The sequence below is a fragment of the Phaenicophaeus curvirostris genome, chromosome Z (assembly GCF_032191515.1).
Source record: "Phaenicophaeus curvirostris isolate KB17595 chromosome Z, BPBGC_Pcur_1.0, whole genome shotgun sequence".
Classification (NCBI taxonomy): domain Eukaryota; kingdom Metazoa; phylum Chordata; class Aves; order Cuculiformes; family Cuculidae; genus Phaenicophaeus; species Phaenicophaeus curvirostris.
The window spans coordinates 23,585,710-23,610,242 of record NC_091431.1 but is presented as its reverse complement, the minus strand read 5'-3'; the positions used below and the strand labels follow the sequence as shown (position 1 = coordinate 23,610,242).

At 36.8% G+C, this 24,533-nt stretch overlaps 1 protein-coding gene across 5 annotated transcripts in view; it reads right to left on the bottom strand.

Moving 5' to 3' along the window:
* Window positions 1–1,341: 1,341 nt before the first annotated feature.
* PCGF3 (polycomb group ring finger 3) overlaps window positions 1,342–24,533 on the bottom strand; it is a 47,843-nt gene continuing 24,651 nt past the window's right edge. The window contains exons 2-10 of one of the 5 annotated variants that reach the window (XM_069879809.1): window positions 24,194–24,236; window positions 16,417–16,534; window positions 13,942–14,038; window positions 11,417–11,472; window positions 10,740–10,850; window positions 10,170–10,258; window positions 8,812–8,949; window positions 6,411–6,491; window positions 1,342–4,330 (exon numbers count right to left, since the gene is read on the bottom strand). In XM_069879809.1, the coding sequence (XP_069735910.1) occupies window positions 4,283–4,330; window positions 6,411–6,491; window positions 8,812–8,949; window positions 10,170–10,258; window positions 10,740–10,850; window positions 11,417–11,472; window positions 13,942–14,038; window positions 16,417–16,525 (729 nt within the window). In that variant the 5' untranslated portion in view covers window positions 16,526–16,534; window positions 24,194–24,236 and the 3' untranslated portion in view covers window positions 1,342–4,282. Of the gene's footprint in view, window positions 4,331–6,410; window positions 6,492–8,811; window positions 8,950–10,169; window positions 10,259–10,739; window positions 10,851–11,416; window positions 11,473–13,941; window positions 14,039–16,416; window positions 16,550–19,082; window positions 19,145–20,046; window positions 20,084–24,193; window positions 24,287–24,533 lie in introns of those variants that run through there. The other 4 variants (XM_069879810.1, XM_069879811.1, XM_069879812.1 and 1 more) reach the window with 4 other exon arrangements.

Genomic DNA, 24,533 nt, shown 5'->3' with positions numbered 1-24,533 from the left:
ATTAAGTTTTCTTGCAAGATCATTTATTTTAAAATATTGCTGACAGACAGTTCTTGTACATACACAAATTTAAATCCCACACTCCACTCTTTAAATAAAAAGGAACAAATAAAAAAAGGAACAAATAAAAAAACCCACCACCCCTCAAATAATAGCCCCAAATAAAATCCCATTTGAACAAGTGAGAAAAGCCATCTACATTCCTTTTAAATTTAACGGTAAGTAGATGCTACATTTACAATTTAAACATATGTCTAATAAATGCATGTTTCGAACCTATTGCACAAAAGCATAAGTAATGCTCTTTATCCATACAAAACAAAAACATACAAATAAAAGCTACTCAAATTCAATGTAAAAGAAAGAAGATTGTAAAAACATCTTACAATTTCATTTTATACGCCCGTAAATACAGCTGGACCACTGAAACCAAAAATATTTGGATGGTAAAATAAGACAGAAGGCTTAAAATAGAATAAATAATCTTATAAAGTTAAAATTTAAAATCCCCAATCTCATTTAAATTTGATATTATATATTCTATTGGAACTCTATTTTAAATGAAACTATATTTAATGAGTCTCTGAGCCTGGCTGACTCAGACTCATTACTGCTGAGGATAATGCAACAAGATACTTCCTTACTGCAATTATTTACCAGCATTAGCAATTGTGAAAACTACTTCACAGTAACAACACCTTCATGAAATAACTGTCTCTTAAGCTTCAAAGAAGTGAAACAAGGCTCTGATTCAAAGATGACCTCCCTCTGACCTCAATTCAATTGCATTGTAGTCTTTTAGTAAGGCTAAAGGAAATAAACATATGGTCTGGACACAGTCACATTCCTGCCGAAGGAAAAGTTTCTGTAGCAAAGATGTTGTGATATGCGACTCAGAAAAATAACTCTGTAGGTTTGGTTTTTTTCCTTTTTACTGTTGAGGCTTTATCAAATACATTGCAAAAGCAATTGCACACAATTATGAGAAAAAATACCAGCTGTAGGTATTAATACTGGCTCAAATTTAGCAATTTATCCATATAGGTATAAACAATCTTCAACATATTGATAGCACCATAATAAATTCAACTGATTCTAAAGATGGTTATAAACTTATAAATGCATTTTCTGTACTGTAGATCATTACAGCAAGAGACAGACTTGAAAGACTTCTGAATTTGCTTGTTCATAACCGATTTCTCTGTTACACAAGTACTCAGCAAAGTACTAAAATCCCAATGTACTCTAACAGCACTGCATCAACATCTAGTCATACGAAAAGTTTCCGCAGTGCACACATTCTGAGGTAGACAGATCTCACACACACACATATATATATACATATATATATATATGCTTTTATGTATATATATCTCCTGATTGAGTTGGTTAATCAGAATGCTGTCTGACAGCTTTAATTTCATGTCTACATCAGGTTACATCCAGTGTCTGCATACTCATGGTGCACAGAAGGTGGACACTTAACAGCACTGTTCATACTCTCAGTACCTCACTGGCTAGAGTCTCCACTGTCCACACTAGGACAGTAACAACCACATAAACAGCCATAAAAGGCCCAATATGTCAATTTGTGCACACATCCAAACCACCTGCATTCATTGTTTCATGGAAAGATTATAAAAATGGTAGACCCATGATCTCATTTTTCTTTTTGCTAAAGACAGGAAAAAAAAGCTGAAGTACATATGAGGTCTGACACAAAAAATGAGACCACCTGTACCTTTTTATTTAACAAAATAAGACAATCAATTATAATCACCTTCAAAATAGCTGCCTTCTGAGTTGACACACAGCTGCACATGACGCTGCCAGCATTCAAAGCAATTCAACATAGAATTTTCTGAAGGCTGTTGAGGATCTCCATTTTTGCTTTCACATCTTCTACCAACAAAATACAGGTTCTTTTCAGCACAGATTTGATCACAAGTAGGGTAGGCGCTGAAGCACATTTATGTCACTAGCTAAAAAATGCTTCATAGATAAAGCATTGTGGACTGGCACAAAGACTTTTTCCAGCTGAGGGTAAGATAAAGTCTCTATGCGACCACGCTTCCACTCAAACTAAGTGAAGCAATCGAGTTGAGCCTTGTCTCACTGTGACAGGTTAGAACATGTTCTATAACCATCTCTTTGTCTCTCCGCTTCCACTCTTGGTTCCTGAGCCACAGGGTTAGTCCTGGGAATGGGGGTGGTGGGAGGGGGTGTCTGTGTCCGACTCTGTATATCTGAATGAGCAAACAGAACAAACAGCAAGACAAAACCAGAGCCATGATCAATTCCACTGCTCATATGCATGGACACACACCTTTCCCACACAAACCCAGCCTCCCAGACCAGATGTGGAGATATGCCTAATGCAAACACTCAAATGAAGCTATCCTATACTCATTCACTGGGACAGCAGCACTTTTTGGCCTTTGTGTGGCACTCTTTTCCATCTCCCACAGTTCAGTAGCCTCCCTTTTCATTCCCTGCTTGCATACTTTATGATTTCCTTCCAACTGACATAAATAACTAAGTAAAAACGAGGAACCCCGTTTTCAAAGGTAAACATAGGCTGGAGCATTCCTTTTTGCAGCAGCAGAGCTGAGAAAGGAGGACTGAAAACTCCATAGAAAGAAATTATGGAACATGTGCTGAGGAATGTGTTGCTTCGAAAACTAAGAAAAGGAAGGAGATTTAAAATGCTTTGATAAATGTCTTGCAGTATCACCCTCCTGTCATTGAGTAACAAGTAACAGTTTCTAACAGAAAACGGGAGGGAGCACAGCTAGAGGAAGCAGGGCAGTTAGAGAAAAACCTATTCCCTTATCCAAAGTCAATTTATCAAACAAATAGTAGGGTTTAATAATAGAAATAGCAACTAGCATCTTTAGCTGACTGGAAAACTCTTCAAAAAAAATTAGGTTAACTATTTCCAGTTGCTATTAATAAGGCATAGCCTGTTTTCAGTAACTTGACACCTGTGCCAGACAAATACTCTCACAATCACACTATATATGCTCTACTGTTTACAGCTTGCAGAAATCACTCTCAACTACTGTTTTTAAAAAGTCAAATATTTCAAAAACTCTTATAAACAGTGCAGTGAACCCTGCTAAGTGCTACTGAGGGTGCATTCCACAAGATATATACTTACATACATGTATAGATGTATGCACACATATATACATGCACGTGTGCGTGTACTTGCATCCATTAGGGCTGATGCAAGCAAAAGTACCAGTTCAGGCCAGAAGGTGCTAAACCAACATTGTCTGCCCTAACTCCCTGCCCTAAGACAGACAGGAATTGCACTAAAAAATTATCATGGTTTCGTAAGTAAACAGGTAAAGCAAATATAAAGCTGCGGAATTTTTAATCACTGAAATGAAAACTGTGCAACATCACCCAAAGTTGCCCAAGACCCGGCATTTCAATAGTGAGAGCAAATTCTCTTTAAAATTAAAAACTGATTTCTGCAAGCCACAACTATATAAGAAATGTTTATTTTTTAAAAAGTTCACAAATCTAGCACTTCGGAGTATTTGTCATTATGTGGTGCAACTTATGTCACGGTAAATCATCAGGGAATGTTAAAATCAACTGAAATTATTTCTACAAATATTATCAAATCAACATGCATAGGGGAGGATCAAAATTTTTCTAAAACACAAAGTGAGGGAGAACAGTAACAGGGCAAAAATGACAAACTTACTGGCTTCCCAGATACTCAGAAGTTTTCAATGCAGCATAATAAATTATCACCAGTCACTATATCATTAGGTATGTTCAATGCTCTAGAGAACAACTTGAATAAAGCAAATTCAGGCATACTATATAAGACAATAACACTTTGCAAAAATATAATTTTCAAAGAGTCAAAATGTGAAAAGTAACTGAATTCAACTTGGTGTCAAAAGCAACATTTTTTAAATCACTCCACAATATTCTAACATACTTCTGTATAACTCTAAGAGATAAATCAGGCTGCGTTACATGGAACTGTGAAGTGTTTTCACTATCTGTAAACTTAGTGCTGGTAGTGTCTTGTTGAGTTGCGCCTTCCTTCTTCCCATACAAAAAAAGTATAAATATTTTCTGTCCAGAAATCTAGGTAACACATCCCTAAAAGAAATATTCAGAAGGACAGTCTGCTTTGAAAGCACTGCAATCTTCCAGCATTATTCAGCTGCTTTCTGTCATGATTAGCGATGCACTAAGAAGGTGCCAGATGATAGTCTTTGCAAAAAACTCTGTCCAGAGGGACAATAAAGTTCTCTTACAGCAAGTCCATTTTGGGTCTGTAATGTAGCAGTAGAGGTGCTTTCTGCAAGACAGAAATATCAGGTAAGTAACAAACCCAGAACTAATCTGTTCAGTAAACAAAATTTCCGTTTCATAAACTAAAATGTAAAAGAACTATCAGAGTAGCTATCTTCCCTGTCAAAATTTCACCAAGGAAAAGACAACGTAATGTTATCTGTGGAGCTCAAACAAGGGATGAAGAATCCTTCCCTTATGTCCCACAAGCTAATCACCTCAAGACTAGTTATATCAGGTCTCTTAACTTGGAAACCCCATTCCCAGTAAGGGAGAAAAGCTGATGTCTAGAAGGCAGCACAAAAGCATCTAGTACTATATATTCAACAGCTCCAATTTGATTCCCCTTCTGTGAATGTATCCATTGCTTTTTTATGAATAGGTAAACTTCTAACATCCACAACATCCTGCACCAAGAAGTAAAGAACTGCTTCCTCTTGTTTGTTCTGGACCTCTGGCCTCTGAGTTTAATTTTACACCCCCCACCTGTTTCATTTGAGAAAGCATCTACTGTTCCCTTTTCCACATTTTTCACAATTACATAAGACTTCTATTATAAAAGTGAATAGTAGACTTGTACAGACACACATCAACTTGATTTTGTTTCTGCCTCCCTCCTCCTCTAAAAATCCTTAACATTTACTTTGTATCTTTTTTATTTACTTGCATGGAACTTACGGTGCTCATTAATCGCCTGTCACTCAGAACTGTAAAGGCTTGCTTTAATCCTCTGTCATTGGTCTTTACTATCCTATACAACCACAGCGTCATCAGTACATTGTTACTGCAAGACTCAAGACCCTTTCCAGGTCACTCAGGAACATCATATAAACCAGATTACAGTAGGATTCCACTCATGACCCCTTCACATTTCAAAGACTGACCACTGACTTCTATTCTGTGACTCTTATGCAAGTCAATTATTCTTCTACATAAAGACAGAAAAATGCTTCACTATTCCCACCTGCACCTCTTCTAGATACACATCCAAAGCCACTAAGTGTTTCTACCTCAGTAGGCACTGCAAGCTCGGACTGTGTTGCTTGTCCATTAAACATCCCAGAATCATAGAATAGTTTGGGTTGGAAGTGACCTTAAAGACCATCTATTTCCAACCCCCCTGCCATGGGCAGGGACACCTCCCACTACATCAGGCTGCCCAAGGCCCCATCCAACCTGGCTTTGAACACCCCCAGGGATGAGGCAGCCACAGCTTCCCTGGGCAACCTGTGCCAGCACCTCACCATTCTAACGGTGAAGAAATTCTTCTGTATATCAAGCCCAATCTGACTCCTCCAGCTTGTACTTGTTCCCCCTTGTCCTATCACCACAAGCCTTTATGAATAGTCCCTCTCCAGCTTTCTATTAGGCCCCTAACAAATACTAACTCCTAGCTCAAATATCTCCTAATACACATACAATGACTCTGTAGGTGTGACTTGCCTCCTAAATGTCCAGTTTTGTCATTCATTCTTACACAAACTTCACCTGAATTGCCATTATTAATGTGATAACTAATAGCATGAACGCCCCACTGTGTATTATTCAGTTTCAAAGCTGTTTAAAGAAAACAAAACAAACAAGTCAAATATGTACTCAAACATTTTTAACCAGCCTTCTTCATGCCTACTAAATGCTGCTACAAATTTCCTTAACTAAGGCAGATTGCAACTACTGCCTCTCCTTGAGAAGCAAAATGGCCTTTCTGAGCTTCAGAAGAGAACTGTGTTGAAAATTTCTCCTTTTTCTGCACCACAATTTCCCCACCCACACGGATTAAAAACAGTTTTACCTAAAATAGCCAAAAATATTTTTTTGTGGCCCCCAATTCCCTTGCCAGGCTTGATAACAATTTTGACAGTTGATGCAGTCTTCTCTTTTCCTTTGTCGTTAATACTTAATTCCCCTTCCCTTCATTTTCTTGGAAATAAAACTAATACTTGGTGTTCAAGAATGCTGTATTAGATATTTATTAAAATATCTTCTTACTGAGTTTGCAGTTACTGCAGTATAATTCTAAATGATGCCTATTTCATAAACATTTTATTTGGTCACTTAATGATTTGCTTGGAACCACTGTGTCATACCTTAAATCTCCATCTAGTAACAACTACAAACTTCAGCGTGTGGTCCTTCCCAAGGATCTCTTCATTGCATAATATGTCCAGCTGACAAAACAAAGATGACAGTTACTTCCTTGGGACACAGTACATGAAACAACATGTGCTAGATAATGCTACAAATGTTTGACAAAGTATTTCTTCTCTGAAGACGCTGGAGTCATTCATCTTGCAGCTGTCATGCAAACAAAAATAGCACCAGGAAAGAAAAGACTGCATTTCCTCAACAAAAAAAGTACTGGAAACCCACATCTGAGCCTGCCTTGGAAATAATTGCACTTAACTATTTAATTTAGCTCCCCAAACAGTACTAATGCCCTCTCCTGAAAACTTTAAATGCTTTTAAAAAGTGCTAATAAAATAATCACATGAAAGCAGAATTCATGAATCTCGAAGACAACTCTATTAATTAACATACTATGAATTTTTTTTTACCTAACACCAGACAGGTTGCTTTCTGCTATTTTTATTTAATATTAAAAAAAAATCTGCCACCTCCCTCGGATACTATATTTATGGGTTTTTAGCAGATACTCAATAGCTATTTTTACTCTTCTATCTCAGTGCTGAAAGATCTTAACGTTAGAAAAAATAAGGATATAAACATAAAAACATGAGGATTATATGATTACTAATCAGCTGCACTACAATAGCTGAGAAAGAACCAAACCAGGAAACATGCAAGAAAACAGCAAATTCTACCAAGGTAGCTTATATTAACGCTTTACCTCATAACCCAGAAAAGCGTGAATGGGCAAGCAGTCAGCTTACACAGCTCATCTAATTGGCAATAACTCAAATGCTCAAACCTGCAATAGTCCACAGCAACCAAGCAAGCGCCCACAAGCTTAAATCCTTCTGGTATGAACCCATTACTTGGTATGGGCACACAGATTACACTACGATTTATGGACTCTTTAAGAAGGTACAGAGGGATGGCAAATGAATGAACAGTACTCCTGAATGTTTGTTCCTTCAGTAAAAGCCAAGCATTGTGTGCCAGAACTGGCACAATGAAATGGAGTGCTTAAACATACACACATACAAAAATATCCCCCTTCAAACAGTGATGATAGCTATGTTGGTGCTGGGCTACAGCCAGGAGTCAACCACTTCCAAAGACAGTTCAGGAAAAGACAAGTGTTGTTTCAAGAAGACTAGGAGAGTTTGGGGATGTATTTCAACCACTGCACAGAGTATTGGTTTGATGCATACAGAAGCTAGGAAGGAAGAGTGGTAGAGATGCAAATTGGTTGTTGAAAAGTTTGAGAAGAAAGGTGCTGGACTGCAAGCAGATTATTCTGCTTACAGGAAAGCTGGGGAGGGGCTCCTTATCAGGGAGTAGAGTGACAGAACAAGGGGTAACGGTTTTAAGCTAAAAGACAGGAAATTCAGGTTAGTTATAGGGAAGAAAATCATTCACAATGAGGGTGGTGAGGCACTGACTGGCACAGGCTGCCCAGAGAAGTCACGGATTCCCCATCCCTGGAGGTGTTCGGGGCCAGGCAGGATGAGGCTTTGAGCAACATTATTTAGTAAAAGGTGTGCCTCCATGGCAGGAGAGTTAGAGTTAGATGATCCTTATGGTCCCTTCCAACCCAAACTATTCTATAATTCCATATTTTTCTGTGATTTGATTTGAATGAAAAGTCTTAATGGAATTCAGTGAATCACTGACATCAGGTGGGGTTGGGAGACGTCAAACAGAGTCAATTGAGATGTCTACAGAATGTGTTCAAGACCCAGCAAAGTGGTAAACAGAGGTTGCATTCATATGTAAGCCACTGTTAATTTCCAGTCTGAACTAGGAGGAGTGCAAAGAATTGCCTTAGTTTCTGTACCCTTCACCATGAATTCTTCCTATGACTCCAAGTGCTCCCTGAAAAGGAAGGGAAAAGTAGGAATCTGGTAATACTCTGCTCATGGTAAGCCGCAGCTTTGGGTTGAGCTTCACAGAGAGCATGGAAAGGAATAAAATATTCTTGCTGCTTCCTCTTAACTTGTGCTTCAGTAGCGTTAAAGTGTTTGTTACTACCTGTCCCCTGTACCAGGTGTGAAATCTCTGAAACAGTGGGGCATACCTGACTACAAACTGTCAAAGAACCTTGCCAGAGTCCATTTCAACACACGTGGAAGCACATAACCAAGACTTTAGCTTAAGTATTTATATATTGACATGGAAAGATACACTGCAAACCGAAGAAAAGACAAGAAAATGACTACATGACATATAATTCAAGAAACAGCGTATGCTTCTGTTTTCTGAAAGCAGAATCAGACTAAATGACTTTCCTTAGCAAAGGAACATTGCTGCACTTTTAGTAAGGCTTTTATATCTGCAAAATAATTTATAGATTTATAATATTACCTCATTAAAAGAAGAAAGGTTAAGTTTTTTGGCAATGAACTTCTTTAGATGCAAGACTGTTGCTTGTGCTGAGCAGCGGATCCATTTTCGTTTCAATCCACGCAATTTGCTGCTATTGCATTCCAAGCAGATACTCACCTTCAGGAAAAAGCAAACTGTCAGGCTTGGCTGGAACAATTTTCAGCAGTCCTCATCATGTATTCCATATGTATTTTTTATTAATACAAAAAAGTGAAGCATTACCAGTATTCCTTAAACAGAAATGCCTGTAGTCCTATTAAAGAAAACATTTTCTAACATCTTGTCACTTTAGTGATAAGCACTATTGCCACCAAAATAGATCTAGACAAACTAAGTCAAGAAAATTTTTTATATTGGAGCAAGGCTGCTCCAGTCCAAATTCACAGGCTGCTAGTAGTTCAAGAGGACTCTTATGTCAAAAGCCAGAATAAGATAAACAATAAGAATACCATTGCCAATTTTCAACGATTGCTTCTAAAATAACTTCTTGCTTTTAATGCTGTGCTAAATATAGTTTAAAAGAGAATATTAACACATTTAAAAGAGAATTTAAATTTTAAAAAGAACAGATGCAAATGACCACTTTTTAAAAAGGTCTCCAATTTCTATGCTTCAACTCTCACTTCTTCTCTCATCCAGCTATTAATTACTTAATATAAGCTCTTTATAATGATTTACTTCATGCAGTAAAAGGATCTAGTACAAGGTACAATCACTTTGGAAATTTCTCTACATTACATTTCTGAGAAGAAAATCAATCCAAGTTTTACTCTGGAGGCATGTTACAGGAAAACATAAAAAAGATTATATATCCCAAAAGGAGATTTCACTTTCAAACACGCTTTGTGTTTAAAACTAAATGGTGAACATTTCAATTTTCATACTACTTTTATGCTACAGAGCTAATACTGCCTTAGTATTAAAGGTTTGCAACAAAATAAATAGTAAGTTATTAAAAGTGGAAAAAGTTTTTTATTCATAATTATTAATACACATTCTGCTGAATTTATCACAATAATACTGGAATATGCTTTTTCAGAAGTGGGAGCAGGGAAATAACCTAAATTCATTCTGAAAGAAAATAAATACTTTGGAAACTCATAAACAAACTGTCAGAACTACCAAATCTTAATGCATGTGTCTTTAACATATTCTCCATTCCTGCCAAAACCCAAAGATGAATCATATGCTTCCACAAAAGCATTGGGCAACATTGCATCTTATTTGTACGAAAGGAAAGAAAAAGTAGGTCAAAGCAGTTTTTACTTCTCTGTTAGCTTAACAAAGCACCAAAGCTAAAATATAAGATAAAACTAAAACATGCCCTATGAGTTTACCTGTTCATCACTTCGGTGGTAATCATTATCTTCTTCCTGTTTTTCCTCAGAAGTTTCTTTGTTTGAATTTTCATCTGTTTTAGTCTCACCTTAAACAGGAAACCAGATACATGGGACAACACTCAGCAGCAGCTTGTAACACAAATACCATTATAACAGCACAGCTCAGGACTGCAACACAGAATAAACTTTGCTTTCCACAAGTTGTGCTTATCTGCTTAGGCAACGCTACCTGCCAACAGCCCCCTGCATAAAAAAAGGAATACATACAGAGCACAACCTTCAGTTCAACTGCTAGCACCCAGAAGGTGGGTAATTTCAGCGAGTCCCCATGTAGGCACTACTATGGAGATCATCTTCACCAAGAGTAATATGCTATGACCAGCTGAAAAGAAAAGATTTGGTGCACAACTAAGGGACAAAGCAACAATCCTACACTCACTTTATTGTACAGTGTTATAAAACAATTGTAAGTGTAATGAATCAACTAGGCACATACCTCCAACAGGTCTGTTTGTCCTTTTACGAGCCATCACCCCCCCCAGACAGAATAAATAAGGAACCATTTACCATTTCGATGGGAATCTAGGTGCTGTTTTGTAGAACATGTCTCCCCTTTGATGTCCCCTGGAACTTCCATGCCCAGTTTGTGATAAAATTCCCTCTGCTTTTTCATTTCCGCTGTTTAAAATTGGAAATATTAATCCCTGTAATAAAGTTCTAATACAATATTTATGAAGTTATTCCAAATTCCTTCGCTCTAAAGTGAAAAAGGCTGCCAACAAGTAATGGTATTGTCAGTATTTACTGCTTTTCCATCTTTGGTACTACGTCAAGTCATGTCTGCATTTTTCAGAGTTAGACTAATAAAGAATCATCTGCATAGATACTATTATACTATCTACATAGATACTAATAGCATTCCTATTAGCATTACATTGTGCCAACATTCAAACCACTATTCTTGCTTTATTTAATAATACTATTCAGAGAAATATCCCATCTTTCCTTCCATCTCCCCAGTTACTGGTAGTTCAGGTATGAAATTACCACTTGAAATTCCACAAATGAAGGAACGTGGTCTTCTATTGTGTTTTTCCTCCATTTCTCCCCCTGTATTTTCATGACCTGAAACTTTTTTTTTTCCTAGAAGTGTCGAAGTAGTAGAATCATAGAATAAATTAGGTTGGAAAATACCTTCAAGTATGTTCAAAACAATCTCTAAAAATAGTCATACCATAACTTACCTTCTTGGAGGCCTGGCACAAGTTTGTAAACAATATCTTGCATTGTTCTGTCATGACTAACAAGAAAAAAACAAAATGAGAGGTTTAACTCAACCATTTTGATTCAATCTTAAAAGAACTACAGTATTAAATTGATCTAAAATCTTCAAATTCACTTCAGAAGAATTTTAATTCTCAATTCAGTATTTATCTCAAAAAGAGAGGACAGTAACATGAAACAAAGTAAGAAGTAGTACAGGCTAAGACAGAAACCCAATGAAAAATTTGAGGAAGAATAACCTTCACGTGTGGAGGATCATGCCCCACAAAATACGGCCTTTTGCATCAAGAGAAGTGTGTTATTAATAATCTCAAAGTTCTTTGAGAACTTTAAGGTAAACCCATTTTTATTACAAAACAATGGTGTCTGGTTCTTATGCTCAAAGACTCATTTCTCACATTTCTAGATGCCTTTGTTATCTTTACTACACTTTCCCAAAAACGCCAGAAAAGAGCACACAGAAAAGAAGACCATAACAATAAAATTTTACTTTGTTCTTAAAAGCCACCATTTTAATTGTGCCTGTACAGAAGACTGTACAGGTGGTGTGGTTTAAATAAAAGAAAGTTAATAATCACAGTGGAACTGGAAGGCAGCAGGACCAGATTAATTCCCAATTCACCTAGATGACATCCTTTTTTAGTCTAAAATAAGTAACCATCTGACAGAAAACACATTATCCTAAATTCCAATTGATAAATAAAATCAGAAACATTTCAAATCTCTGCCTCGGCTGCTGCAAGTTCATCATTCCAATAGAACTTGTAATATCAAATCCTGAATCTGACTTAAAGAGGACAAAAGGCTTACAAGAGTAGCCTCAGGCTTGTCATCACCTGACATGAGCACTTCACAGCAGTGGAGACCAATGAATAAATACAGCACTGGTGATAAATCAAGAGATCAGCAATGGACCGTTACAATTTTTTAAGCAGCGCTACAAGAAGCATCAGAATATCAGTAATTCTACAATACATGTAATTCCAACCAGCAGTAAAATTCAGTAATTCCAACCAATGCAAGTAATTCCAACACATTTGTACAGATTTGAGATTTTCAAGTGTCACATATGAATTGCAGGAACATCTCCAAAAATACTTCAACATAAATGAGTAAATTAGTCATCACTACTAGATCAGAGGTGAGACTTTAATGGCATTCAGAAACGTAAAATAGTAGACACGTTTCATTTAGCACAGGCAGCAAACTCCTTTCTAGCTGTTCTCAATTTGATGCTGTTCCTAGTACTTTTGTCACACAGAGCAAGCATCTGAAACAAGGCACTAGCGTATTCCTGTAGCCTTAGAGAAGACAAACATGCTGTCTTAAATGTAATATATCTGTTCTTGCCCATTGGCATCTACTTCTCTCTTCAAAGGACACACCCATACAGAGTATCGTCAGTGTATCATGAAACATATTATCAGTGTACACTATTATTCTTCAAATGCAGAGATGGCATGACTAGTTTCAGGTCCCTGAATCAGTATCAATTTAAGTAATCTAAGTTTGCATAGAACATTAACAGTTTTCTGTAAAAGCAAAGAGAAATCAAACTTATTTTCTATAACCATTGATTCAGAAGTTGTGATAGAACTGAGAAAGACACACTGAAAACTGCCACAAATGAAAGCAAACTTCACAAAAGTATGCAAAACACTCCTACTTTATATGCAACAGCCAGTGCAAACACAACGTCACAAGGGATTTTCATCAGGGAAAATTACTAAAGTTCAGTAAAATGAAAGGAAAGCATTAAATGAAAAGAAAGGGAAAGTCTCCTTCTCCAAACAAAAACACACTAAAAAATTCTTAGCCAAAAAAAAAAAAAACACAAAAGAAAAAAAAAAACCAAACAAAACCCCAAGAGAATCAATGAACATTCATGTTAGGTCAGAACATGAAAGCAAAACAAAAAAAAGGACAAGATTGTTCCATTCTAGAGATTAAATCCACTGGTTTCATATTTTTGCTGCCACACTCTTACTTGGTCCTATGAATTTAGCAGACCTTTGAAAGGCTAACTGAACAACAAAGCTGGCAATTATTTCTCTCATTACTCTGTCAAGACACAGAAAACCACTGCTAAACTGAGAGTAATTATTCTGAAAATTGTGTAAAAGCATGATTTCTACAATTAATAGTTTAATTTCAGTATTTTAAAATTCAGTATATTAAAGTTTAATTTCAGTATCCTTTATACCTCAATCACACAAAATGAGGAATGACTAAATCCCATTAAAACTTGCACAGAAATTAAACAGCAAATGCACACTTTGCCTGCTTTCAAGTCTGGAAGAAGGCAACATGTTGAGGAGTTGCAAATTAATAGCAAAGTCTGGCCTCTCAAACATCTTCAACCTTCCTTTTAAATGTTTAACATGCTGATAAGCAAGTAAGAAAATCTAAGAAAAAAGCTCTGCTGTATTAAAGAGGCTGCAACAGTGTAGAGTGAAGCTAGCTCCATTTTTGCTTTCGTACTTACCCAATATACTGTAACGGGTGGCTTTGATGTATAACAATTCTACAGGTCGGACAGGTGTTGTTTTCCTCCAAATATTTCACTAGGCAGCTTCTACAGACTGATAATAAGGACATTCATAATTAAAAGCAAATTTAAAAAGCATAGCGATAAACGAAAGTTTGTTTTTATACATTTACAGAAACACATCTTACTGAAATTTAGGTGAAGTTAATTTTTTTACATCATGTAAGCATGACATCTAATCATGCATAAGACTTTCCAATAGCTTTCAATTATGTTCTTGATAAACAGAATTAATGTGCTAGAATTAAGGCATCTGTACCTAGTCAGAGTCTTGTCTTCCTAGTAAAGCAGAGAACGCAAAATCCCACTCTGGAACTTACTAGAACAGCAATTTCTAGCAGGTCAATACCATATTGCTTGCACCATTCAGCTTGCACATGTGATTTAACAAGAACTGCATGCCATAAAGCTATTGAGCCTATTTGCTTCAACCATGGCCACATACAGAAGCGTACAGTGGCAATGAACCAAATAAACACACACAAACATATTCCAAAGCTGGATGCTTTTTCATGAACAGAAAACTTTCAAGAAGTGGATATTCAGGTGGTAGTTTAGTTCTAACTTTCACAGACTATACTGCAGTTAAACCTCCACTAGAAAAAAAAGATTACATGGGCACAGATCTTCAGTATTTGTAAGATGTCCTGGCAGAAATTGCTAAAGCAGTTGTTCATTATAAAGCTGCATGGTTTTGCAACTGTTTCCATGCGCATATACACAATCACCTGTATCTGATTCAAAGTGAACTATTTACACTACCTGCTTCCCCTGAAACAGTATTCATAATACAGATGACTACATGATACCCTGGCTCAGTTGAAGTTACAACTCAGAAATGTATTAAAAAAAGGGTGCGGGGGAAACAGCTCTTTCTTTAACAGCAGCAGTTCATTCAATCTTGGTATTAATGCATTCATTCTTATCACATAAAAGGCAAGAATCTTTGTAACTATAGTGCCACCTACCTCTCAGGAAAGATTAATGTACAGTTAAACAAACACTTGTTAATGTAAAAAATTAAAACAGCAGCAAATAAATTTTGCATTCTGCATTGTATTTACACACTTAGAATGACAGTACCATTGCTGGTATAGGTTATGGTTAGACCAAGCCATATACCTTCACATACTGAGCACTGACCTTGCACAGCAGTCTGTTCCAGAGGAAAGCTACCACAGTGGATACATTCACAAAAATGAAACCAAACCCTGGGTTTACCAAGTCAATGAAAGCAGAGCCTGACCTTGCAAGAAGGCACAGGTATCATGGGAACAGTAGAGACGTTGCCCAGTTGTATAGGAATGGGGGCAGGAAGGCCAAAGGGTAGCTGGAGTTGAACTTGGCAAGGGATGCAAAGAACAACAACGTGTTGCTATAGGTATGTCAGCATAAAAAGGAAGGTTAAAGACAGATTATGTACCTCCCACAATAAACACTACTGGCAAACTCATAATACTAGACATGGGGAAGACTGGGGTACTCAACAACTTTTCCGCCTCTGTCTTTACTAGCAATTTCTTACCACACATGTTGAGTAGATGGACCACAAAGTCCAAAATGTAAAGGCATCTTATACTATGTAAAGCTACAGAGGATATTTCATGTCGCTGCTTCAGGTCTTGTGGAGTGAATTTTGACTCCTCAGCTGATACCTACTTAGCGCCACTTGATACCATTTTGGACTACAAGGATGCTTCTCCTTAGAAGGAATCTTTCCAGATATTTAGTTAGAACTGTGTTAATATGCAAGATTTCCATCAGAATATTAACCCCAGCACTCCTATATCCCACAATGTCAGCTACAAAAATGCTGAGATGGACCTACACCTTTGACATACACCTTCAGTTTTCTCGAAGCTTAAAGCTTTGCAAAGTACCAGGGCATACTTGACCAGAAATTCAGAGTAGCATAATAACAAACCACTACCTCATCACTGTATCTTAGAACAAAAGCTTATTTCTAGGGTACAATACAATGCACTTAATTTTTATCAATAAACTATGATTGCTTTCTGCAGAGGAATAGGAAAGCAAAAGACATTTGGAAAGCTTCAGGTGGAGAACATATGCTACGTCAACTATCACTGGAGTGAAAACTAGGTATTTCACATTCCTTTAGCAGGAAGACATACTACATTCCCGAATGAATATATTACCACTAACTGCATAAGGCTTCCAGTTTGTGCAGAGCAGCTTTAATGTTCTCTCAATCTGCTTTCTTAAAAAAAGCAAACAGTCTGTTAAACAAAGGAGTGTCTAGTGAAGCACAAATTATTTTGGCTGGTGCACAACAGATTTTTTTAATTTCAACAAAAAAATATTAAAACACGTTGCAAATCAAATTAAAAAAGAAAACCAAAAAAACCAAGCAAACCCCAACTTCTTTAACTTAATTATAGTTCTACTTACAAGTATGTAAGCATTCTGTTACAGTAGTAGCATCAATCAGGTATCCATTGCACAGACGACAGGTTATATGGGCATTAATGTCCCAAAGCTTAATCTTTCTCGTTAGCATCTTTGGTGTCTGCAGAAAAGACATATTATAAAGTAACACAGCTGCAGTGATCAGCTAAAGGTAATCTGGGAAGAAATTATTAACTATAATTAATCCTAAAGATAGCTTTATATGACATCAAGCTCTCATAAACTGTATATAGGTGTGCACGCACACATGCGTAATGATGGCGCTAACTTTTTAAAATGTCACAGAAGTGATACAGTGTCAAATCCACACTATTTTGCAAGTCAAAATTTCAACAGCACATAAACCAGTCTTTCAGCGTGCTACTATTAAGTTCCTTTATCAACTGAGGGAGCTTGATTTAAGGTGAAATCATACTATTATACTGATCTCAGTCATCATATTCAGTCTAGTAACACGATAAAAAAAAAATCACAAAAAACCCCCAAACACAAATATTGGGAGAAAATGCCCTAAGATATTTGAGAATTAAAAGCATTAGATATCTGAAAAGTAAAAATAACTAGGTCTGATTTGGCATAGCGGGTTTACTTGTAAGTGTTTGCCTTATGCCACTACAGTTAAAGCATAATTTTGAAGCTGAATGTTTGGTGCTGAAATCCCATTTTATTTAAACTCAGGTTAATTAAAGAACACATTACAAATCACAAGTCTCTTTGGCAGAGGTGCTGTTCGTTGTACTAAGGAACATTGATCTAGAAAGTTTTTATCTCTTCAGAGCAAGGGTTGACATAACCATCATTAAAAGGAATAAATATCAGAAATTAAAAAAGAAACAGCTCATTCAATTTTTTTTTGCAGCAACCTCAACTGCTTTCAGATAAAACAACACACAAAGCCCATGCCTTAACAAACTATTACGTTTTAAATATAGCTATATTTTATTTTTCACTATACACTAAAAAGAAAACTGTACTGTTACCATAAATTTATAGCATTAGAGTTGATTAGCAGTGCAGGCTAAACTCATTTGCCTATTTGGTTCCTGGACGGCAGAAGACGCTGAATTACAGTGTTCTCCACTGCAGTGACTCTACTGAACTTGACTCAGAAATACTAGTTTTCATCTAGCTTAGTCTGGAATACATTTCAGAATTTGAACAGTGACACATTCACCACATTCCACAAAAACATTTTAATAAAGTTGCCTGATCTTTAATTTGCTGTATTGTTCTATGTATAATGAAGTGGTATTAAGCAAAAAGAACTACCATAGGCAAACTTTCACACTAATCTGAACTGTAACTATAACACTGAAAAAAAGTATTTTATATTCCATTGTAAACTATGGAAAAGTACATCCAATACCCACCCATTACAATCTGGACTGTCCTACACAAAAATGACTAGGATGACTTCCACTTCTCTTAGTTAAATAGTAAATAACACAAAAATTAAACTTATTTCATGGTATTTGAGACTTCTTAATTAAGCTAGTAACTAGCCATTACAGAAGAATGAAAGTGCAAAGACGCTATGCTAGGAAACTAAATTACTTTTCAGAACAGTATTTTATAGATATATTTCTAATCAAGTGAAAACCAGCCACGTATTAAACCCCTAGGAACTAGTTCATGAGGTCTCCATTTCAAGCAGCTACTGCATGAAATATGTACGTTTTGATGGCGAAAGAGAGAAGAACTTCCAACATCTTAAAGAAAAGTTCAGGAGATGCCTTAAAGTCAGCACATTAGAAAACATAATTCATGACAGGCAAAAGAAATCAAGCTACAAGGATACTTAAAAAGGCACTATCAATACAGCTCTAGTTACTTGCCCAAGCAGTAATTCAGAAAAAGGAGTTCAAGATCACCACAAACTGAATCCAAGCACTAATAAGGCAGAAGACCCAAAGAAGTTACAGTGACAAGTGAAAAAACTATTTATTTTCTAGAAAAAGTATGACAATTTTTTCCCCTCTACAATAGAGACAAGCACTGCCACTGGTTGACATAACCATCATTAAAAGGAATAAATATCAGAAATTAAAAAAGAAACAGCTCATTCAACTTTTTTTGCAGCAACCTCAACTGCCTATTGACTCTATTGTAGTGAGAAAAAAATGACAATAAACAGTTTGGATAGGGTATAATATTATGAGAACAATGAATGAACTATAAAATCAAGAAAGTAAAAATACAACATAGTAACTACATAGTAAACTACATTGTACAGAAAAAGAGAATAGGAAAGATAATACTTTACTGACTGAATGGGAAACAAAATCACACACTTTTTGGCAAAAGAGAAAAACATGTCTTCTAGAATATCAAGAGCAAGCCTGTCAAATCAACCTTATGAAAATTTTGTACACCTTTCAAGAATGACACAAAACCCCTCCCACTACACCTTTAAAATACAGAAACTGGCAACTACTGGATAAAGCAGAAGAATGAGAATAGATTTTTCCAAGGCATTAGATATCTTGTTCCAAAGAGACAAAACCTACAATAAGTAAGAGATTTCTCCAGAAGGCCTGGCTCACTGCGCTATCTTGCAGTTGCTAAAACAAGACAATGACCTCTTTCCTGCAGATGCAGAGGTCCAGACATGATAGCTTCAGTACAGTCTGAACCTGTAAGCAATGCACCTTTTAAAGTCAGTAAGCAAGCTGTCAGCTCCACTTCAGTATGTATCCTGTGCAATTGAGACCCATGCCTTATAGCCTCAGAAAAAAGATGACAATTGGAATCCCTCACTTATTTTTAAAAATGGTTAACCTGTAGCAATTGGCAGCCTTATTTAAGAAAGGGGGGGGGGGGGAGCAGAAGCCAGACCAGTTCATATCTGTCTAGAAAATGAGGGAGGAGTTAGCAACAAAATGGCCTATTAACAAGATGTCTATTCAGTTAGACAACATATTAAAGACTCAGACTTTGAAGACAACTTGAATTGCGTCCCAGAGGGAAAGAGGACAAAAAAAATTTAGCAAAACTACTGACATATGTAAAGAATAATTAAAAGGAATAGTGTTACAGCCTCATATAAGAAATTAAATTCATTAATAACAGCAACAAATTAAAAATATAAAGAAATTCCGTATTAATCATTTGTCTGTTCTGTACCACTTCAGAGGAAAGCAAATAAGAAAATAGCAAGTTTCATTATCACCTACTTTTTTATCATTATTAATGTATTTGAAAAGGGGACAGTCATACTTCAATATACCAACTTGGCTAATAGAAGATATCTTCCATGTTCCTCTCTGGAAAATGTTAACAACTATCAGCTGAGAAAAGGTATGAGATTACATGAGCCACACACAGGAAGGAGTCCCAACATTCCCATGCTCCTAAAGCCTACCACCAAACAGAAGCTGAAAATCACTTTCATTGTATGAAACAGCCAAGTTCTTATCACCCCACCAAGAAACGCACTTTTCAAGTAACCACATGTACACTTAAGTGCACTGCTATAGGGGAAAAAATATAGATTAGACGCAAACAGAAGGTACAAAAAAATTTGAAGACATTAATGATGACAAACATACCATAAGTAAGTTCTCAAGCCCCAATTCTATGTGATTATAACTCCATCTTGATGATAAAGACTACCCGCTATTTCAACATGTCGGTACCCAATCCGGGCAGTTCCAAGGGTTGCTGGGGTACGACCCAGGGAGACCCCATAAAATTTAAGGGTTCAGTGCCTGCTGGGACAAATGAAGGTAGTGATGCAAAATGATTGGTCCAAAAAGGAATTTATTTGTACAGGCATTCTTTGGGGTAAGATTGGCACTGACTTGCTAAATCTGTGGTAAGGGAAAAGAAAGAGAAAGGGACAAAAGGGGAGAGACAAAAAAGTGCAAACACATTACCTGGGCTCCAGTGCAGCCATCAAGCTACCAAGACAGTGGGCCAATGCCCAGCCCTGTATCACAGATTTATATTATTTATAGATTTATATTATTTACAGATTTATATTACTTATAGATTTATACTATTTATAGATTAAGGTCCAAGGGGGACAGATTTCTGGTGCACCTGTGCAGTGGTCCCACTGGAAGGTTCTGGAACCAAGTTTGTGGATCCTAGGGGAGGCTCTGGGGTCCTTGGTGAGTTCGAGGTGTAGTTCTGCCCTGCTCCCACCACTGGCAGGATTGCAGCATAGAGCTCCAGGCAGCACACAGACTTGCAGGGTAAGGTAAGCACTAAAGGACACTGCCTCTTCGCTGCAGGCTCAACAGCCACAAAACAAATTATTTAAGGCAAACCATTTGAGTATCAAGAATTAGCTTTTGACACATTACAAGTACACTAAGTAAATAAAAATCTAGTTACTAAAAAGTTTAAATTTTACATCACATCTATGAGCTTGCAAATTTCAGTTGAAATAGTATTTATCAACCAAGCAACTGAAAACCCGGTCAGTTTTTTTCAGCTACAGGGCTCCCTTGAAAGCAAGGCAATACCTATCTTGAGAAAAATCTCAGTATCCTACAGAAGCGTCAGCACCTGGTTTTGCTATTTAGGTAGCACTCTCAAAGAGCTACTTTTACCATATTAATACACAGAACCATAGAAAAAGGAGAAAGAGCATGTTTACAAGCTGTTGGATTTCTCTGAACAATCCTGAACGAAGTAACTAACCTACTTCAGCTTAGACTACTGACACTTTCTGCACATACCATTATTCGATATTAGTAATCTCATACAAACTGGAATTAACCTGCAAGAATACACAATGTCCAAAACATGAAGTCTCAGTAAGAACCAAACAAGATTAGGCAAATCCGTATTTCTCTTCAATACCTTCCCCTTGAAAAACAAATAAGTTTTTCCAAATCTGAACTCCAGGTGGAAAGCTCCACAAACTTCATCTTCCCATCTCTCAAACAGTGATGTGTTGAAAAGGAAGCTTAAAGCGAATTCAGAAACTTCAAAAACAAGTAATCTAACCTTAAAAAGAAAACCAACAGAAGTCCAAAACTGTCTCTGAATACACATTGCCAAGCAAGCCTGCAGCTTAAAAGCATGGAAATGTTCAGACAACTGATTAAAGCACTGAGAAACCTGGTCTGACCTTATAGCTTATTCTGCTTTGAGCACTTGGATTACATGGTCAGATATCTGTTCCAACCTGTATTATGGTATGATCCTATGAACTTACTATTATTCTATCTTTGTCTACCCACACAAGCAGAATTTCTTACTATTTTGACAGCTCTCAAGTTGCTCATTATTTCAAGAAACTGTTACCCAGCCATAATCACATATACATCAACTCAATGAATTTAGCATGAGCTCAACATCTAAAATTGGTTGCTTTAAAAATAAAACAAGGAGAGTTAGGTTGAAGTTAAAGTCACACACACCAGCTTGAAGTAATAATAGGAGGGGATGATAAACTTACTTTTCCAAAGCACCAACTAGGCCAATACCTTCTTGCACAAAATCGTAAAAATCAAACAAAAATATATCGCAACGTTGAGACTTCTTTATAGAGACATTATAAACTGACTAGGCTGCGCAGAAGTTAGTAGGAAAAGCAAGCCTCTTCAATTAATTGAGACTATCTGAATATGCCTCATTTTACAACATGACCCATCAGTGACTGCATACTCAAGAGCTTCTGAATCTTTCACTGGATCGCAGACAAGCTCAGAAGCTTAAGTCTCAAGAAAGTTGACCTACATAAAAGCAGTCAACTTCAGAGGACAGACCAGAACGTGAACATTTACAATGTCATTTTCTGAACCTAACAGCCCCTTTTTCACAGTTGTATCTGCAAACCTTAGGCTCCCATCAAGCCTCCATGGCAGTTAGCACACAATTTAATTTTTAGAAAACCAAAGCCAAGCAAGGGAACTAGAGGACACAGAGGTTCATTAGTTCATCCTCACAGAGTAATCTGCTTAAATAGTAACTTACTACATCAAGTAATCCCAAATAAATTTTAACAACTGCATGTAAGTTTGAGACTTTTGATCCACTGACTGAACAGCAATATTTGATAAAAAAATTAGTTTCTCATTCTTTACCTAGCTAACAAGTAAACACTGGAGCCCAAGCATGATCCTTTGCCCTTAAAATCATGTTGCCTGAACAGGAGGAAGTTACTCTAACTCCTTGGTTCTATCATCACAAAACACTCCTCAACTACAGATGACTCTTTCTTAAAAACAAAAAAAACAACCCCAAAACAACAAACCCATCAACCTGAGCCTCACCTGGTTTTACAGTAATTAAAAAATGCCAAAAAGTGGCCTCTCAGCAGGTTACATAGAGTCTTAGGATAATGCAGATTGGAAGTAACGTCCAAACTCTAATTCAAACCTCCAAAGCTCTAATCTCTAATTCAAACTTGTACTCAAAATAGGCCAACTTCAACTGAGTTGTTGTGGACCTACACCTGCTGCATTCAGGAAACCTTCCAGAACGTGGATTCCACAGCCTCTCTAGGCAACGTATTTCAGGGTCTGACCACACTCAGCACATCCACTCTCTCAAAGGAATATCCTGTGCTGCAACTTGTAGGATAAGAGGCATTGCACACAAGTGTGTACTTGGAAGAATAGTGCAGCACCACCTTCTTCATTTCTGTCCACAGATGTGTTGGAAACAGCAACATTCCCTTACTCTTAAGACCCTTTTTCCTTAGGACCTTTGTAAACATAACATAAAACCCAGCAACACTAGAATCTCAGTCAATAGCTGAAGAGCCCCTTTTAACCCATTGTTTAACCACTATACATTGGGGATTATTTTTTAGTCAGAACATAACAAATGACCACTGTACTGCTATACAGAAACAAGAAATCTTCTAAAGTCTGAGACTCAAGTCACACCTGAAAATGCATTAAGAGGTCCTGTTTAAAAAACAAACTAAAACAGACACCAAAACAAAACAAAACAAACCACCAACAGTCCTTCTCCCCATTCCCCCCCCAAAAAAAATCCCAACAAATGAGCCCTGAAAAGACTAGGTTATATCAATCTTTCTCTCTGAAAAAGAAACAAAGTGTACTTTCCTAAAATCTGTCACTTATGAATCCTGAATTGGATGGCAGACGTAATAGAAGAGCCACACAATTCAAGTCTTGAAGAGGCTGCTTTTGTAATGGCTGTAAACCAACAAGTTTTTCAGAAATATACCACAATGGAGAGAGGAGAAGCAGAATCCATAAATGTTTGAACGTGAAACCCCAAACAAACAAAATATTCCAAACAACCAGCTAATATGCAAAAATGATCACTTGCGTAAAGATCAGTATTTCTTCATCTTGGTTCCAACTCACGTTACTTCATAGCACATTGCTGGCATAGTGTCAGCCTCTCAATGTCTAGCAAGCCTTACATCACATCAGGAGGAACTCAGTGAAGACATAAGGGCATGTAGACTAGATTCCTAATTAAAAACCAAGCAAACAAAAAGACCCACACATGCAGTCAGGAAAAGTTTGCAGGGGATATGCACACATCAGATAGGTTAACTGGTTTTGTTCATGCTATACTTCATCCACTAAGGTAGTGTTCTGTTAAGACGATCAAGCAAAACCAGAAGGTATTATTACAGATCTCCTGTGTCACCAATAAGACAAGCTTGAATGTCTCTAATACAAGCTTCCAGAGAGATTTCAGGACTGAAAACTGCTATTCGTGCAGGCTTACAGAAAGGATCAGCAGATGGACTCCTTAGAAATATGGCCTTATAACTTATATGTACACTAGTCAGTAATGTTTTGGCCTACATGAGGCATACCTCTTAAAACAGCATTTCTTTTCAGATTCTGCCATCCAGAGACCTGAAAAGACAGAAAAATAGTCTGAAAGTTAGCATCCAAAATTCCTTAAAATCCAGCTACCATAAATACACACTAAACTGACCTGAAAGTTTCTAAATATCTATATTAATTTAAGATAACAGCAGGGCACAGGCACTTCTGAGTAAGAAAAGAAAGGGGGAAGACACTGTCAGATCCTCGGGAAAAATGTAATATGAAAGAACATAAGCAAGGAAAATTACTCAAGAATCCAAGCAGTACTATCACTACATGATAGCAAAATTAAAAGAAATCATCTTCACAAAAGTTACGGAAAAT